The sequence below is a fragment of the Arachis ipaensis genome, chromosome B2 (assembly GCF_059453495.1).
Source record: "Arachis ipaensis isolate K30076 ecotype BB chromosome B2, ASM5945349v1, whole genome shotgun sequence".
Lineage (NCBI taxonomy): Eukaryota > Viridiplantae > Streptophyta > Magnoliopsida > Fabales > Fabaceae > Arachis > Arachis ipaensis.
In genome coordinates, this window is record NC_142437.1 from 327,115 (window position 1) to 345,426 (window position 18,312).

The window sequence follows — 18,312 nt, forward strand, 5'->3', positions numbered from 1 at the left end:
TATACCACGAAGATTCTGATTAAGGAATCCAAGAGATATTCATTCAGGCTTGTTTGCATGTAGAACGAAGGTGGTTGTCAGGCACACGTTCATAAGTGAGAATGGTGATGAGCGTCACATAATCATCACATTCATCATGTTCTTGGGTGCGAATGGATATCTTAGAATAAGAATAAGCATGAATTGAATAGAAGAACAATAGTACTTTGCATTAATACTCGAGGTACAGCAGAGCTCCACACCTTAATCTATGGTGTGTAGAAACTCCACCGTTGAAAATATATAAGTGATGGTGGTCCAGGCATGGCCGAATGGCCAGCCCCCAATGTCTAAGAACTGAACGTCCAAGGATCCTCCCAAAAGGGGATTTTCCAAAAAGGAACTCCATACACAATAGTAAAAAGTTCTATTTATACTAAACTAGTTACTAGGGTTTATAGAAATAAGTCTAAGTGCAGAAATCCACTTCCAGGGCCCACTTTGGTGTGTGCTGGGGCTGAGACTTGAGCTTTACACGTGTTAGGCTTCTTCTGGAGTTAAACGCCAAGTTGTAACGTGTTTTTGGCGTTTAACTCTGGTTTGTGACGTGTTTGCATTGTCTAAACTTGAATAAAGTATGGACTATTATATATGGCTGGAAAGCCCTGGATGTCTAATTTCCAACGCAATTGAGAGCACGCCATTTGGAGTTCTGTAGCTCCAGAAAATCCATTTCGAGTATAGGGAGGTCAGAATCCAACAGCATCAGCAGTCTTTTTTCAGCATGAATCAGATTTTTGCTCAGATCCCTCAATTTCAGCCAGAAAATACCTGAAATCACAGAAAAACACAAAAACTCATAGTAAAGTCCAGAAATGTGAATTTTTCATAAAAACTAATAAAAACATCCCTAAAAATAGTTAGATCCTACTAAAAACTACCTAAAAACAATGCCAAAAAGCGTATAAATTATCCGCTCATCAACAACCACCCTTTCTTAATTTGGGATTGAGGATTAATTATCAGTTGGGCTATACTAACAACGGATGTATTTTGTGGAATTCCGAACCGGTATACCTTCCGTCAACTCTACCAAATTAATGGCGCCGTTGCTGGGGAATGAGTGCAACGTATGCCTTAGCATTGGTTATATGAATATGTAGATAGTGTGGATAGTTTACTTGTTTTCTCTATTTTTCTCTTAGTATAGATTTCTTGTGTACATGAGCTATGACTCTCAAGTTTGATGACTCGGTCCCAACCAAACGCTAGCTTAGCCGAGCTTGACTTAGAAATTGAAAGGACTTTATTGCATACTCGGCAAGCTAGGCGTCGGTTGGACTACGCGCCCAGTGTTTCGGCCTCACTTGAGGAACATACCGAACCACTAGACGGTTCCGAGCGACTTAGAGTCCATTACTTCTTATTCTTCTGTTGGCACTACTGATACATCTTCGCAATCAACAGGTGAACCTCGCATGGCGGAGCCACGTAGGATCACTTTGCATGAACAAGGAGCGCCGGACCTCATTCTGCCACCACTACAAACAAGATTTCCCAACCTTGACCGAAACTTTGAGTTGAAGAGTAGTCTGATCAACTTGTTTCCTAAGTACCATGGGCTTCCCGGTCAAGACCCCATTCGACATCTGAGAGATTTTCAAGCGGCTTGTGCTACGGCCCGGAGGCATGGGGCCAACGAAATTGCCATCATGGTTTACTCCTTCCCCTTTTCTCTTGAAGGGCAAGCGAAGGAATGGTACTACTCCCAACCGGATGAGATAGTGACCAATTGGGACTTCTTGAGAAGAGAGTTTCTAGACAAGTTCTTCCCGCCGGAAAAGATCGACTATATCCGGAAAGAGATCTCGGGCATAATGCAAAAGTATCAAGAGACTTTGTATGAGTATTGGAGCCGATTCAAGAGATTATTGGAGACTTGCCCCCACCATGGGTTGAGCACTCATCTACTCATAAGTTACTTCACCGGAGGTCTTTGTGTGGAAGATAGAAGGCTACTTACCGCATCTAGCGGTGGTCCCTTTCCAAGAACAAGACAGAGGCGGAAGCATAGAGCTTGATAAATGATGTCACCGAGGCTACTCAACACGTAAGGGTGAGAAGCAACCCCCTCAAGGGTATAGTGGAACCCTCTCCTTCTGAATCAAGTTTGACTAAGGTGCTTGGTGACATGACTACCATTCTCATCGAGATGCACAAACAGCAAAAGGAGTTCTATTCCATTCAAGCCGTTCAAGCTTCACCCCAAGTTCCCCAAATTGAAGGTCCTCTAAGGATTTGTGGCTTGTGTTCTAGCACCGTACATTACACGGATCAATGCCACCGAATTCAAGAGGACTACACCTTAGCCGTCGCTAATGTGAATTACAACAATCACCCACCCTACCAAAACCAAGGCCACAACAACTACTCTCATGGCAATAACTCCAATCAAGGGTGGAGGGATAATGCACAAGGGAACCATCAAGGTCAAAGATGGAACAACTCTTCTTCGCACCACAACAACAATTACCAATCTTCATCCCAACACCACCATAACAACAACAACTACCAAGCCAACCAAAACCAAAACAACTACCAAAAATACCAAGCACCACATCAAAGACAACAATCCAACCAAGCTTCTTCTGCTTCTACCAACCAAGTTGATAAGCTTAGAGCTATTGTGGAAAAGAATGAAGAAAATAGCAAAGCTCAATTTAATACTGTGAATGCCCAATTAGCTAACCTCACCGAGATGGTCTCAAGATTGGTTTTACCCTCTTCCAACAACATCCACCAACCCTCAAGCTCTTCAAACCTTCCATCCCAACCCCTTCCAAACCCAAAGGGCATACTCAACGCCATCACACTACGGTCGGGGACTACATTGGAGAAGATACCTCCTAGGGTCTTGGAAGACATTCAGGAGAAGGAAGTGGCTGTTGAAGCTCCACATGAAGAGGAGGAGGTGAGCACAAGGCAAGAAGAAGAAGAAATGAGCCTCAAGGAACCTAAGAGGAAAGCTACCACAGATGATCCCATTCCTATCCCATTCCCTTCAATGATAAAGAAAGCAAAGAAAGCTCCGGAATTCGATTTGAACATGCTCCAAGTGTTCAAGAAGGTTGAGGTAACCATCCCACTTCTTGATGCTATACAACAAATTCTGAAGTATGCAAAATTTTTGAAGGACTTGTGTACACATAAAGATAGGATTGGTGAACTAGAAATGTTGTCTTTGGGCAATTCTATTTCTGCATTGATGAAGCCTATTCTTGAAAAGTTTGATGACCCCGGGCCTTGTCTGGTTTCTTGTTGTATTGGTAGAGTTATTTTTCCTGATTGTATGTGTGATCTAGGAGCTTGTGTGAGTATTATGCCGCTCTCAGTTTTTGCAAGGTTGAACTTGGCTCCATTGAAAAGGTTGGCCGCTCGATTTGCCTTAGCCGACAAGAGTATAATTACTGTGATGGGTATAGCCTAAGATGTACTCGTAGCAATCAAGGATTTGGTGTTTCCGGTCGATTTTTACATTCTTGAAATGCCACTAACAGAGGGTAGAAGCTCTTCCTCTGTTCTACTTGGTAGACCCTTCCTTAAAACTTCCAAATTCAAGTTAGATGCCTACACCGGCAGATATTCTTTTGAGGTTGGGGATACGATGATTAAGTTCAACTTGGAGAAAGCCATGAAACACCCACCAGAAGAGCATTCCGTTCTCCGATGTGATGTAATTGATGAGGTGGTAGCGGAAGTGCAAAGCGAAGATCATGACGAGCTATGTTACGCTACTATTAAAGAGAAGGATAATCATGATGAACAAAGGGAAATGGTTGAAGATGAATCCTATGAGCTCAGTGAAAAAGAACCTCAATTGGAAGCAAAAAGTGAACTGAAACCTCTTCCGTCTCATTTGAAGTATGCGTTCCTTGGGAACAATTAAGAGTTTCCGGTCATTATTGCTAGTGAGCTCTCTAGTCACGAAGAGGAGAAGCTCCTAGAAGTCCTGAGGAAACACAAGAGAGCAATCGGTTGGAGCTTAGCCGATATTGTGGGAATTGATCCACAAATGTGCATGCATCGCATTTTTCTATAAGAAGGAGCTCGGCTGGTTAGACAACCGCAAAGACGACTTAACCCAACTATCCTTGACGTGGTAAAGAAGGAAGTCACGAGCCTACTTGATGCAAGTATCATATACCTGATTTTTGATAGTGAATGGGTAAGTCTGGTCCAGGTCGTTCCAAAGAAATCTGGCATCACCGCTGTAAAGAATAAAGATGGTGAAGTGGTCACCACAAGAGTACAAAATGCATGGCGAGTGTGCATCGATTATAGGAGGTTGAACGCTACAACTAGGAAGGACCACTATCCTTTGTCGTTCATCGACCAGATACTAGACCGACTTGTGGGTAAATCCCATTATTGCTTTCTTGATGGCTATACTGGATATTTCCAGATTCACATCGCTCCTGAGGATCAGGAAAAGACCACATTTACTTGTCCCTTTGGCACCTTTGCCTACAAAAGGATGCCATTCGGGCTATGCAATGCACCCACCACATTTCAGCGGTGTATGATGAGTGTCTTTTCCGATCTTATGGAGAGTTGTATGGAAGTCTTTATGGACAACTTCAGTGTGCACGGAACTTCATTTGATAGTTGTTTGGAGAACTTGGCCAAGGTCCTAGCTAGGTGTGTTGATACTAACCTTGTCTTGAATTTTGAAAACTGTCACTTCATGGTTAGACAAGGTATAGTATTAGGACACGTAGTTTCCGACAAAGGAATTTCTGTAGACCCGGCCAAGGTGAATGTCATTACCGGTTTATCTCACCCCTCATCTGTGAGGGAGGTCCGTTCTTTTTTGGGGCATGCAGGATTCTATAGGCGCTTCATCAAGAATTTTAGCAAAATTGCATTGCCATTGTCGCGCCTACTCCAAAAGGACGTGGACTTTGAGTTTGATAGTGCTTGTGTGGACGCATTTGAGGAGTTAAAGAGAGCACTTACCACAGCACTGATTGTGAGGGGCCCTGACTGGACGTAGCCATTCGAGATCATGTGCGATGCGTCAAATCATGCCGTAGGTGCCGCGCTAGCACAGCGCGATGGTAAGCTCCCCTATATCATCGCTTACTCCTCAAAGACGTTGGATGCGGCACAATCCAACTATACCACTACCGAGAAAGAGCTTTTAGCCGTTGTTTATGCTTTGGATAAGTTTCGATCTTACTTGCTAGGCTCTAAGATAGTGGTATACACGGATCATGCTGCCTTGAAATATTTATTGACAAAGACTGAGTCAAAACCCAGGCTCATACGTTGGATCTTGCTTTTGCAAGAATTCAACATTGAGATTAGGGACCGGAGTGGATCACAAAATTTAGTTGCGGATCATTTAAGCCGCTTGGAAAATATTAAGTATGATCCATTTCCGATCAATGACTCATTCCCTTTAGAAGGTTTGCATGCTGTTTCGGATAGTTTTCCTTAGTTTGCCCCCATGGCGAACTACTTGGTTGCTAAGATTTACCCTGCCAACTTTTCCAAACACCAAAGAGATAAGTTGAGGAGTGATTCCAAATATTATATTTGGGATGACCCCCACTTATGGAGGAGAGGAGTAGACCAAGTAATTCGCAGATGTGTTCCAGAATCTGAAATCCAATCAATTCTTGAATCTTGTCACTCGTCCGAGTTTGGTGGCCACTTTTGCCCACAACAGACGGCGAAAAAAGTTTTGGATTGTGGATTCTGGTGGCCCACGCTGTTCAAGGATGCTAACCAATTTTGTGTGTCGTGTCACCAATGTCAAAAGTCGGGGAATGCATCTCAAAGGGATGAAATGCCTCAACAACCCATGCTATTTTGCGAAATCTTTGATGTATGGGGCATAGACTTTATGGGACCATTTTCCAACTCAAGTGGGTACTTGTATATCCTGTTAGAAATTGACTACGTCTCAAAGTGGGTAGAAGCGATACCTACTTGCCTTGATGACGCCAATGCTGTGATTTCTTTCATTAGAAATAATATTGTGTGCCGTTATGGGTTGCCACGAGCAATCGTGAGCGACCAAGGTTCCCATTTTTGTAACAGAAAAGTAGAAGCACTACTCAAGCGCTATGGGATAGCACATAAGGTTTCAACTGCATATCACCCCAAACAAATGGGCAAGCAGAAGTGTCCAACCGAGAGATTAAGCGAATCCTGGAGAAAGTGGTAAACCCACAAGGAAGGACTGGAGCACTCGGTTAGGAGATGCATTGTGGGCATACAGGACGGCCTACAAGACAGCGTTAGGGATGAGCCCCTTTCGGGTCGTCTATGGTAAGGCATGCCACCTCCCGGTGGAAGTTGAACACAAAGCCTATTGGGCAGTGAAGCAGTGTAATATGGACATCACCAAGGTGGGTGTAGCCCGAAAATTGCAGTTAGAGGAGCTTGAATATCTTAGAATAGAGGCATATGAAAATGCCCGGATCTACAAGGAAAAGACTAAGACATTCCATGACCACCACATTCGGAAGAAAGATTTTCAAGAAGGTGACGAAGTTCTCCTCTACAACTCGAGGCTCAGATTCATGCCTGGAAAGCTCTGTTTAAGATGGGAAGGTCCCTTTAAGGTGAAGGAAGTTAAACCCTATGGTATAGTGGAGCTGTTTGATCCTCAAAGTAAGACAACCTTCAAGGTGAATGGCCATAGAGTAAAGAAGTACCATGGCTACAAATCACCCAAGGAAGTGGAAGTGCTCCTCCTGGAGGATGCACCAAAAGAAGAGGAAGCTTGAGCACAAGATCGTCCAACTTAAGGATGTAAAAGAAAAGTGCTGGGTGGGAGACACCTGATGAGCGGATATTTTATACGCTTTTTGGGGTTAATTTCATATAGTTTTTAGGATGTTTTAGTTAGTTTTTTGTTTAATTCTATTAGTTTTTAGGAAAAAATTCATATTTCTGGACTTTACTATGAGTTGTGTGTTTTTCTGTAATTTCAGGTATTTTTCTGGTTGAAATTGAAGGAGCTGAGCAAAAATCTGATTCAGGCTGAAAAAGGACTGCTGATGCTGTTGGATTCTGACCTCCCTGCACTCAAAGTGGATTTTCTGGAGCTACAGAACTCGAAATGGCGTGCTTCTAATTGCGTTGGAAAGTAGACATCCAGGGATTTCCAGCAATATATAATAGTCCATACTTTTCACAAGGATAGACGACGTAAACTGGCGTTCAACGCCAGTCCTCTGCCCAAAACTTTAAGTTTGGTGTTTTCTTGTTGATTTCTCTGTGTTTTTCGAAAATTTTAGTTTGGTTTTCTAAAAATTTTAAGTTTGGTGTTCTTCCTTCGTGTTACTGTGTTCTTGTGAATCTTCAAAGTATTCTTGAGTTTTCCTTGTGTCTTGATCTTAAAATTTTTAAGTTTGGTGTTCCTTGGTGTTTTCCCCTCCAAAATTTTCGAAAACAAGGAGCATTAGATCTAAAAATTTTAAATCTTGTGCTATCTTATTGTTTTTCTCTCTCCTCTTTAAATTCAAAAATATATTTTCTCTCTGTTTTAAAAGCAAATTTTCGAATTCTATTTCAAAAATTCAGATTTTTATTTCAAAATTTAAAACCTTTTTCAAAAAAATCATCATATCTTTTTCAAAACTTCCTAACCATTTTCTCTCTCCTCAATTTTTCGAAAATTTCACCCATTTTTATTTATTATTATTTTATTTTCGAAATAAATTAATAAATAAATAAATAAAAATATTTTTTTTCTATTTTACATCATCTCCCTTTCTCCATCATGGACCTAAGCGGAAATGAACAGTCCAGGAGGACTCTGGGGTCATATTCTAACCCCTCTACTGCTTCATATGGGAGTAGCATTTGCATACCCTCCATTGGAGTCAGTAGCTTTGAGTTGAATCCTCAGCTCATTATCATGGTGCAGCAGAGTTTCCAGTATTCCGGTCTTCCACAGGAAGAACCTACAGAATTTCTGGCACAGTTTCTACAGATTGCTGACACAGTACATGATAAAGAAATAGATCAGGATGTCTACAGACTATTACTGTTTTCATTTGTTGTAAAAGATCAAGCTAAGAGGTGGTTAAATAACCAACCTAAAGCCAACATAAGGACATGGAAACAGCTAACAGAAAAATTCCTGAATCAGTATTTCCCTCCAAAAAGGATGACACAGCTAAGGCTGGACATCCAAGGCTTCAAGCAAGGAGATAATGAATCTCTTTATGATGCCTGGGAGAGATACAGAGAGATGCTACGAAAATGCCCCTCTGAAATGTTTTCAGAGTGGGTTCAGTTAGACATCTTCTACTATGGGCTTGCAGAAGGAGCTCAGATGTCTCTGGATTACTCAGCTGGTGGATCTATCCACATGAGAAAGACAATTGAAGAGGCTCAAGAGCTCATTGATACAGTTGCCAGGAATCAGCATCTGTATCTAAGCAGTGACCCTTCCATGAAAGAAGAGGTTAAAACAGCAACTGCTGAACTCAGTCCTGTAAAACAAGCTGCTGAATTCAATCAGCAATTGGACTTCCTAACAAAGCAGTTAACCGAATTCAAGGATAGACTACAAGAGACAAGGATGGCTAATATACATATGGAAGAACAGTTTAGGCAAACAAAGCAGCAGCTGTCAAGATAAATAACAGAAGAATGCCAAGCAGTTCAATTAAGAAGTGGGAAAACATTAAATGCCCCACCTCAAGGCAGCAAAAAGCTAAGAAATGAGCAAACCACCTAAGATTCACCTGAGGACTATAAGAGCCCAGGGAGAAATAATTCTGGCGTTAAAACGCCAGAAAATTGGTGGAAGGCTGGCGCTGAACGCCCAGACCATGCCCAAAACTGGCGTTCAACGCCAGAAACAAGGCAGGATTGGCGTTCAACGCCAGAAATGGACAAGGATCTGGCGTTGAACGCCCAAAATGGGCAGGATCTGGCGCTGAACGCCCAAAATGGGCACAATTCTGGCGTTCAAACGCCAGGAACAGACAAGGAGTTGGCGCCCAACATCACTCCAGCTTCTACTTCTGGCACTCAATTGCCAGTGAGGGATCAGACACACACAAATGCTGATAACAACCCCTCTAAAAAGGCTTCTTCAACCACTTCTGTAGGCAATAAACCTGCAGCAACTAAGGTTGAAGAATATAAAGCCAAGATACCTTATCCTCAAAAACTCCGGAAAGAGGAGCAGGATAAGCAATTTGCTCGCTTTGCAGATTATCTCAGGACTCTTGAAATAAAGATTCCATTTGCAGAAGCACTTGAGCAAATACCTTCTTATGCCAAGTTCATGAAAGAGATCTTGAGTCATAAGAAGGATTGGAGAGAAACAGAAAGAGTTCTCCTTACTGAAGAATGCAGTGCAGTCATTCTGAAGAGCTTTCCTGGAAAGCTTAAAGACCCTGGGAGTTTTCTGATACCATGCATATTGGAAGATAATTGTACCAAGACATCTTTATGTGATCTTGGGGCAAGCATCAACCTAATACCTGCATCCACTGTCAGAAAGCTTGGCTTAGCTGACGAAGTTAAACCAACCCGGATATGTCTCCAACTTGCTGATGGCTCCACTAAATACCCATCAGGCGTGATTGAAGACATGATAGTCAGAGTTGGGCCATTCGCCTTTCCCACTGACTTTGTTGTGCTGGAAATGGAGGAGCACAAGAGTGCTACTCTCATTCTAGGAAGACCCTTCCTAGCAACTGGATTCAGAGGACATGAAAGAGCCTCTGAAATTTCTTCTGGAAGAGGAAAAACCTCCTAAACCCGAGCTCAAGCCATTACCACCATCCTTGAAATATGTATTTCTAGGAGAAGGTGACACTTTTCCAGTGATCATAAGCTCTGCTTTAAATTCACAGGAAGAGGAAGCACTTATTCAGGTGCTAAGGACACACAAGACAGCTCTTGGGTGGTCCATAGGTGACCTTAAGGGCATAAGCCCAGCTAGATGCATGCACAAAATCCTATTGGAGGATAATGCTAAACCAGTGGTTCAACCACAGAGGCGGCTAAATCCAGCCATGAAGGAAGTGGTGCAGAAAGAGGTCACCAAATTACTAGAGGTTGGGATTATTTATCCTATTTCTGATAGCCCCTGGGTGAGCCCTGTCCAAGTCGTCCCAAAAAAGGGAGGCATGACAGTGATTCATAATGAAAAAAATGAACTGGTTCCTACAAGAACAGTTACAGGATGGCGCATGTGTATTGACTACAGAAGGCTCAATACAGCCACCAGAAAGGATCATTTTCCTTTACCATTCATAGACTAGATGCTAGAAAGACTGGCAGGTCATGAGTATTACTGCTTTTTGGATGGCTACTCAGGCTATAACCAGATTGCAGTAGATCCCCAGGATCAAGAGAAAACAACATTCACATGTCCATCTGGAGTGTTTGCTTATAGAAGGATGCCATTCGGGCTGTGTAATGCGCCTGCAACCTTCCAGAGATGCATGCTCTCTATTTTCTCTGATATGGTGGAAAAATTTCTGGAAGTCTTCATGGATGACTTCTCAGTATATGGAGACTCATTCAGCTCCTGTCTTGATCACCTGAAACTTGTTCTGAAAAGATGCCAAGAGACCAACCTAGTTTTAAACTGGGAAAAATGTCACTTCATGGTGACTGAAGGGATTGTTCTTGGGCATAAAATCTCAAACAAGGGAATACAGGTGGATCAAGCAAAGATAGAGGTAATTGAAAAATTACCACCACCTGCCAATGTTAAGGCAATCAGAAGCTTTCTGGGGCTTGCAGGATTCTATAGGAGGTTTATAAAGGATTTTTCAAAAATCGCAAAACCTCTAAGCAACCTGCTAGCTGCTGACACGCCATTTGTGTTTGACACAGAGTGCCTGCAGGCGTTTGAAACGCTGAAAGCTAAGCTGGTCACAGCACCAGTTATCTCTGCACCAGACTGGACATTACCATTTGAGCTAATGTGTGATGCCAGTGATCACGCCATTGGTGCAGTGTTAGGACAGAGGCATGACAAGCTTCTGCACATCATTTATTATGCTAGTCGCGTTTTAAATGATGCCCAGAAAAATTACACAACCACAGAAAAAGAATTACTTGCAGTGGTTTATGCCATTGACAAGTTCAGATCATACTTAGTAGGATCAAAAGTGATTGTGTATATTGACCATGCTGCTCTTAAATATCTACTCACAAAGCAGGATTCAAAACCCAGGCTCATCAGATGGGTGTTGCTTCTGCAAGAGTTTGATATAGAAATAAGAGACAGAAAAGGGACAGAGAACCAAGTGGCTGATCATCTGTCCCGGATAGAGCCAATAGAAGGGACGCCCCTCCCCTCTCTTGAGATCTCTGAGACTTTTCCGGATGAGCATCTATTTGCCATTCAGGAAGCACCATGGTTTGCCGATATTGCAAACTATAAAGCTGCAAGGTTCATACCCAAAGAGTACAACAGTATACAAAAGAAAAAATTAATCACTGATGCAAAGTACTACTTGTGGGATGAACCCTATCTCTTTAAGAGATGTGCAGACGGAATAATCCGTAGGTGTGTGCCTAAAGAAGAAGCACAGAGGATCCTATGGCATTGCCATGGATCACAATATGGAGGCCATTTCGGAGGTGAGCGAACAGCCACCAAGGTCCTCCAATGTGGCTTCTATTGGCCCATACTCTATAAAGATTCCCGAGAGTTTGTACGTAACTGTGACAGTTGCCAAAGAGCTGGCAATCTGCCTCATGGTTACGCCATGCCTCAACAAGGGATCTTGGAGATTGAGTTGTTTGACGTATGGGGAATTGATTTCATGGGACCTTTCCCACCATCATACTCAAACACTTATATTCTGGTGGTAGTTGACTATGTATCAAAATGGGTTGAGGCCATTGCCACACCCAACAATGATACTAAAACAGTGCTGAAGTTCCTCCAGAAACATATCTTTAGCAGGTTTGGTGTCCCTAGAGTACTAATTAGTGATGGGGGCACTCACTTCTGCAATAAACAGCTTTACTCTGCCATGGTTCGGTATGGAATTCGCCATAAAGTGGCCACTCCATATCATCCACAAACTAATGGGCAAGCTGAAGTCTCTAACAGAGAATTAAAGAGAATCCTAGAACGGACAGTAAGTACCCGTAGAAAGGATTGGGCACGGAGCTTGGATGATGCTCTGTGGGCTTACAGAACAGCATTCAAGACCCCTATAGGGACTTCTCCATACCAACTTGTGTATGGTAAGGCATGTCACCTGCCCGTGGAACTGGAACATAAAGCCTACTGGGCAACCAGATTCCTAAACTTTGATGCCAAGTTAGCAGGAGAAAAAAGATTGCTCCAGCTAAATGAGCTAGAGGAATTCAGATTCACAGCTTTCGAAAATGTCAAGCTTTATAAAGAGAAATAAAAAAAATGGCATGACAGAAAGCTGTCATCTAGAATCTTTGAACCAGGACAGAAGGTTCTGCTGTTTAACTCTAGACTCAGGCTATTCCCCGGGAAATTGAAATCCCGGTGGAGGGGACCATACGTGATTACAAGTGTATCACCATATGGTTATGTGGAGCTTCAAGATATTGATTCTGACAAGAGGTTCACTGTCAATGGACAGAGAATCAAGCATTATCTTGAAGGCAACGTTGAGCAAGAATGCTCAAGGCTGAAGCTAGATTAAAAGCTCAGCAAAGTCCAGCTAAAGACAATAAAGAAGCGCTTGCTGGGAGGCAACCCAGCCATGGGGCATCAATCCTCTAAGCATTTTGCCCGATTTTTATTTTTATTTGTTTATATAAAATTCATTGAGACTAAGGTAAATCATTATTTTCATAAATCCACAGGGTTACAGAAGGAATCTACACACAAAACAGAGATAGGGAGCTCACTGGCAAGAAAACGCCAGTGAAGGCCATTTTGGGCGTTCAGCGCCCAAAATGGGCATCCAGTGGGCGCTGAACGCCAGGAAGGATAGCAATCTGGCGTTCAACGCCAGAAAAGGGCAACAACTGGGCGTTGAACGCCCAGGAGTGCAGCATTTGGGCGCTGAACGCCCAAAACAGGCAGTGTTTGGGCGTTCAAACGCCAGGATGGCAGGGAAGAGCCAAATTCATTTTTTTCCACACATATTTCCATTCTAATTTCAAAATTTTATGTTTCAATACATGATTTCTTGCATAAACATGTCAAGAACCCTGATTTCTAAAAACTTTAATTTCTAAAAATTCCTCTTTCAAAATATCAAATATATCTTAATCCATAAGCACAACCCTCTTTGCAAATTCAATCCAACTCCTTTCAAATATTTTCTAAAAACAAATCTATCTTTTTCACTCTAAAATATTTTCAATATCTTTTTCAAATCTCCATATTATCTTTTTCAAAATCTAGATTCATCTTTTTCAAAAATCTATCATATCTTCTCAATTTTAAACTATATCTTCTATCTTATCTTTTTCAAATCAATCTTTTTATCTTATCTTTTCCAATTTTTCGAAAACCCCCCCATCCCTTTAAATATGGGTTCGGCCTCCCTCCTCCTCAATCAACAATTGCACCTAGCTCTCCTTCCATCCCTCTCCTTTCTTTTCTTTTGCTTGAGGACAAGCAAACCTCTAAGTTTGGTGTGTTTATCCGAGATCACTAAGATCATGGCTCCTAAAGGAAAACAACCCACTCCAAGAGGCAAGAAAGAGAGCGTTCCAAAACCACTTTGGAATCAAGGGAAGTTCTTATCTAAAGAACATTCAGACCATTATTACAAAATAATGGGTCTGAGATTAGTGATCCCGGAAGTTAGATTCAATCTGAAAGAAGATGAATATCCGGAGATCCAGGAGCAAATTCGAATCAGGAACTGGGAACTCCTAGCTAATCCTGAAACGAAAGTGGGGAGGAACATGGTCCAGGAGTTCTATGCTAATATGTGGCAAACTGACAAGCAGAAACTATCTGGGACTGCTCTCTATGACTATCGGACCGTGGTCAGAGGAAAGATTGTTCATACTCACCCTGACAAGATCAGGGAGATCTTAAAGCTACCTCAGCTGAAAGATGATCCAGACTCATTCAATAGGAGAATGATGAGAACAGACAAGGGCCTGGACAAGATTCTAGAGGACATATGTATCCCTGGAGCCAGGTGGACCACCAACACAAAGGGTGTCCCAAATCAACTCAAGAGAGAAGATCTCAAACCAGTCGCCAGAGGATGGCTGGACTTCATTGGGCATTCTCTGCTGCCCACCAGCAACCGTTCTGAGGTCACTGTTAAAAGAGCAGTGATGATCCATTGCATCATGATGGGAAAAGAAGTGGAAGTCCATTAGCTGATCTCAGCTGAACTCTACAAAATTGCTAACAAAAATTCTAAAGAGGCCAGGTTGGCTTATCCAAGCGTGATCTCTCTGCTCTGCAAGGATGCTGGAGTAAGGATGGGAATAACTGAGTATATCTCAGTTGAGAAGCCAATCACCAAAGCATCAATGGAAAAACAACAAGCACAGGATGATCCCATCAAGAAGAAAACACAGGAATTTCTCCCAGAGATCCTTCAGTCTGAATACTGGGAGTATCTTGAGACGTCTGTTACCAAGATACGGGAAGCTATGGAACAAATCATAAAAGAACAAAAGGAACACGGTCAAATTCTCACCTATATGTTTAAAGAACAAGAGGAGCAAGGGCGTGACTTAAGGGACTTGAAGCGCCAGAAAGTATCTCTTGCAGGACCAAGCACCCCAAGGATCAGAGGAACCCCCGTTCCCCCAGAATAAAGGTTGTTAATTTCCAATTTCTGCCTTAACTCTGTGATAGTGTCCTTATAGAAGTTTACCTTAGGAGTCATATAGTAGTAATTAGTATCTATTTTGATTTTATCTCCAATTAAGCTATAGTTTATTTTTCTCATCATTAGCAAACATGAATAAAGTAGTAGATCTTTTGAATAAGAGGCAATAAAATTTCGAGTTTTAATAAGAGAAATTCTAATTAGTTAAATGTGGTGGCAATGATTTCTGTCTTCTGAATGAATGCTTGAACAGTGCATATGTCTTTTGAATTTGTTGCTTAAGACTGTTAAATATGTTGGCTCTTGAAAGAATGATGAACATGAGACATGTTATTGATCATCTGAAAAATCATAAAAATGATTCTTGAAGCAAGAAAAAGTAGCGAAAAAAATAGAAAGAAAAAGAAAAAGCAAGCAGAAAAAGCCAAAGCTCTTAAAACCAAGAGGCAAGAGCAAAGAGCCAATAGCCCTTAAAACTAAAAGGCAAGGGTAATAAAAAGGATCCCAAGGCTTTGAGCATCAGTGGATAGGAGGGCCAAGAAGGAATAAAATCCTGGCCTAAGCGGCTAAACCAAGCTGTCCCTAACCATGTGCTTGTGGCGTGAAGGTGTCAAGTGAAAACTTGAGACTGAGCGGTTAAAGTCAAGGTCCAAAGCAAAAAGAAGAGTGTGCTTAAGAACTCTGGACACCTCTAATTGGGGACTTTAGCAAAGCTGAGTCACAATCTGAAAAGGTTCACCCAGTTATGTGTCTGTGGCATTTATGTATCCGGTGGTAATACTGGAAAACAAAGTGCTTAGGGCCACGGCCAAGACTCATAAAATAGCTGTGTTCAAGAATCATCACGCTGAAATAAGAGAATCAATAACACTATCTGAATTCAGAGTTCCTATAGATGCCAATCACTCTGAGCTTCAATGGATAAAGTGAGATGCCAAAACTGTTCAGAAGCAAAAAGCTACTAGCCTCGCTCATCTAATTAGAATCTGAGCTTCATTCAAAAACTTTGAGATATTATTGCTTCTCAACCTATTAGTCTTCTATTTTATTTGTCTAGTTGCTTGAGGACAAGCAACAGTTTAAGTTTGGTGTTGTGATGAGCGGATATTTTATACGCTTTTTGGGGTTAATTTCATATAGTTTTTAGGATGTTTTAGTTAGTTTTTAGTTTAATTCTATTAGTTTTTAGGAAAAAATTCATATTTCTGGACTTTACTATGAGTTGTATGTTTTTCTGTAATTTCAGGTATTTTTCTGGCTGAAATTGAAGGAGCTGAGCAAAAATCTTATTCAGGCTGAAAAAGGACTACTGATGCTGTTGGATTCTGACCTCCCTGCACTCAAAGTGGATTTTCTGGAGCTACAGAACTTGAAATGGCGCGCTTCCAATTGCGTTGGAAAGTAGACATCCAGGGATTTCCAGCAATATATAATAGTCCATACTTTGCACAAGGATAGATGACGTAAACTGGCATTCAACGCCAGTCCTCTGCCCAATTCTGGCGTCCAGCGCCAGAAAAGGATCAAAAGTTGGAGTTCAACGCCAGAAATGGATCCAAACCTGGCGTTGAACGCCCAAAACAGCCTTATGCACGTGAATTGCTTAAGTCTCAGCCCCAGCACACACCAAGTGGGCCCCAGAAGTGGATCTCTGCACCATCTGTTACAGTTTACTCATTTTCTGTAAACCTAGGCTACTAGTTTAGTATTTAAACAACTTTTAGAGATTTATTTTGTATCTCATAACATTTTAGATCTGAACTTTGTACTCTTTGACGGCATGAGTCTCTAAACTCCATTGTTGGGGGTGAGGAGCTCTGCTGTGTCTCGATGAATTAATGCAAGTATTTCTGTTTTCCATTCAAACACGCTTGTTCCTATCTAAGATGTTCATTCGCGCCTAACTGTGATAGAGGTGATGATCTGTGACACTCATCACCTTCCTCAAACCATGAACGTGTGCCTGACAACCACCTCCGTTCTATATCTGATTGAATGAGTATCTCTTAGATTCCTTAACCAGAATCTCCGTGGTATAAGCTAGATTGATGGCGGCATTCATGAGAATCCGGAAAGTCTAAACCTTGTCTGTGGTATTTCGAGTAGGATTCTGGGATTGGATGGCTGTGACGAACTTCAAACTCACGAGTGCTGGGCGTAGTGACAGACGCAAAAGGATAGCAGATCCTATTCCGGTATGACTGAGAACCTGCAGATGATCAGCCGTGCGGTGACAGCGCACTTGGAATCTTTTCACTGGAAGGATGGATGGTAGCCATTGACAACGGTGATCCACCTACACACAGCTTGCAATAGGGGGACATGCGTGCGTGAATCAGAAGACAGAGGAAAGCAGAGATTCAGAAGACAAAGCATCTCCAAAACTCCAACATATTCTCCATTACTGCATAACAAGTAACCTTTAATTTATGCTCTTTTGGTTATTCGCAATTCAACTGATAAATATAATTGACTTCCTGACTAAGATTTATAAAATAACCATAGATTGCTTCAAACCAACAATCTCTGTGGGATTCGACCCTTACTCACGTAAGGTATACCTTGGACGACCCAGTGCACTTGTTGGTTAGTGGTACGAGTTGTGAAAAGTGTGATTCACAATTCGTGCACCAACACCCCACCGTGGTATGTTCGTTCTTGTATATACTTTCTTGTTTCTAGCTTAGATACTTGTGAATTCCATGATTTTTTATGATTGTTGAGCTTGTTTTGATATATGTTGATATGATAGGTATAGTTGAATTTGTTTGAATGTTGTGATACTCATTAGGATTTTGTCAACCTTGGCAATCTTTGTTGTGTTGGTTGTGTTGTTGAAATACTTCATCTTGAGTGTTGTATGATTTTGTGAGTGTTTTCTCAACCTATCTAGTTGATTGTATGCCAAGAGTATGTTAAATTACATTTTCTTTTTCCTGTGTTGTTAAAAAAAAACAAAAAAACAAAAAAAAAGAAGGGGAAATTGGGCATCCGCGCGCCAGCGTGCCGTGCGCGTGCGTGCCGGTGGTGCATTTATACTCTGGTATAAAAAACCAGAGAGTTGTGCCTCTTTTGTGCCCACTTCATGTCAGGCGGCCCACGCGCAAGCGTACGTGGCGCCTGCGCGCAACCCTGCTGTCTCGTTATCGACGCGCAAGCGCACAGTGCGTGTGCGTCGTGTGTGTATTCTGAGCTCTCTGGTACAAAAATCAGAGAGTTGTGCCAAAGTCGTGCCTGCTCTGTGCCCACGACCTGACGCGCAAGTGCACCTGGCGCGTCAGCGTCGGTCGCCACCCTCTTCATACGCGCGAACGCGCACTGTGCGTGTCCGCGTCGCTTATGCCGCACGCCAACTCTGGTACAACAACCAGAGAGTTAGGCCTACTCTGGGCCTACCCCGTGCCAATCTTAGCGCGTACGTGCAAGGGACGCGCACGCGTCCCTTGCCCAACCCTTATCGGTGCGCTAGCGCGCTATGCGCGCGCGCGCCGGCCACGCAGCCCAGCTTTAAACTGCGCGCCCCTGCTTCGTCCCTCCT

The 18,312-nt window shown here is 42.3% G+C and overlaps 1 protein-coding gene across 1 annotated transcript; it reads left to right on the top strand.

Annotated features, from left to right (window-relative positions):
* The first annotated feature begins 6,380 nt into the window (after window positions 1–6,380).
* On the top strand, window positions 6,381–6,776 carry LOC107626630 (uncharacterized). The gene has a single exon (XM_016329525.1). It carries the CDS (start codon window positions 6,381–6,383, stop codon window positions 6,774–6,776), a length of 396 nt encoding a protein of 131 aa, XP_016185011.1.
* The last annotated feature ends 11,536 nt before the right edge of the window (window positions 6,777–18,312 follow it).

Bases quoted from the DNA above. Each gene is read 5' to 3' on its own strand.
- LOC107626630 (XM_016329525.1), top strand. From the start codon at position 6,381: ATGGACATCACCAAGGTGGGTGTAGCCCGAAAATTGCAGTTAGAGGAG.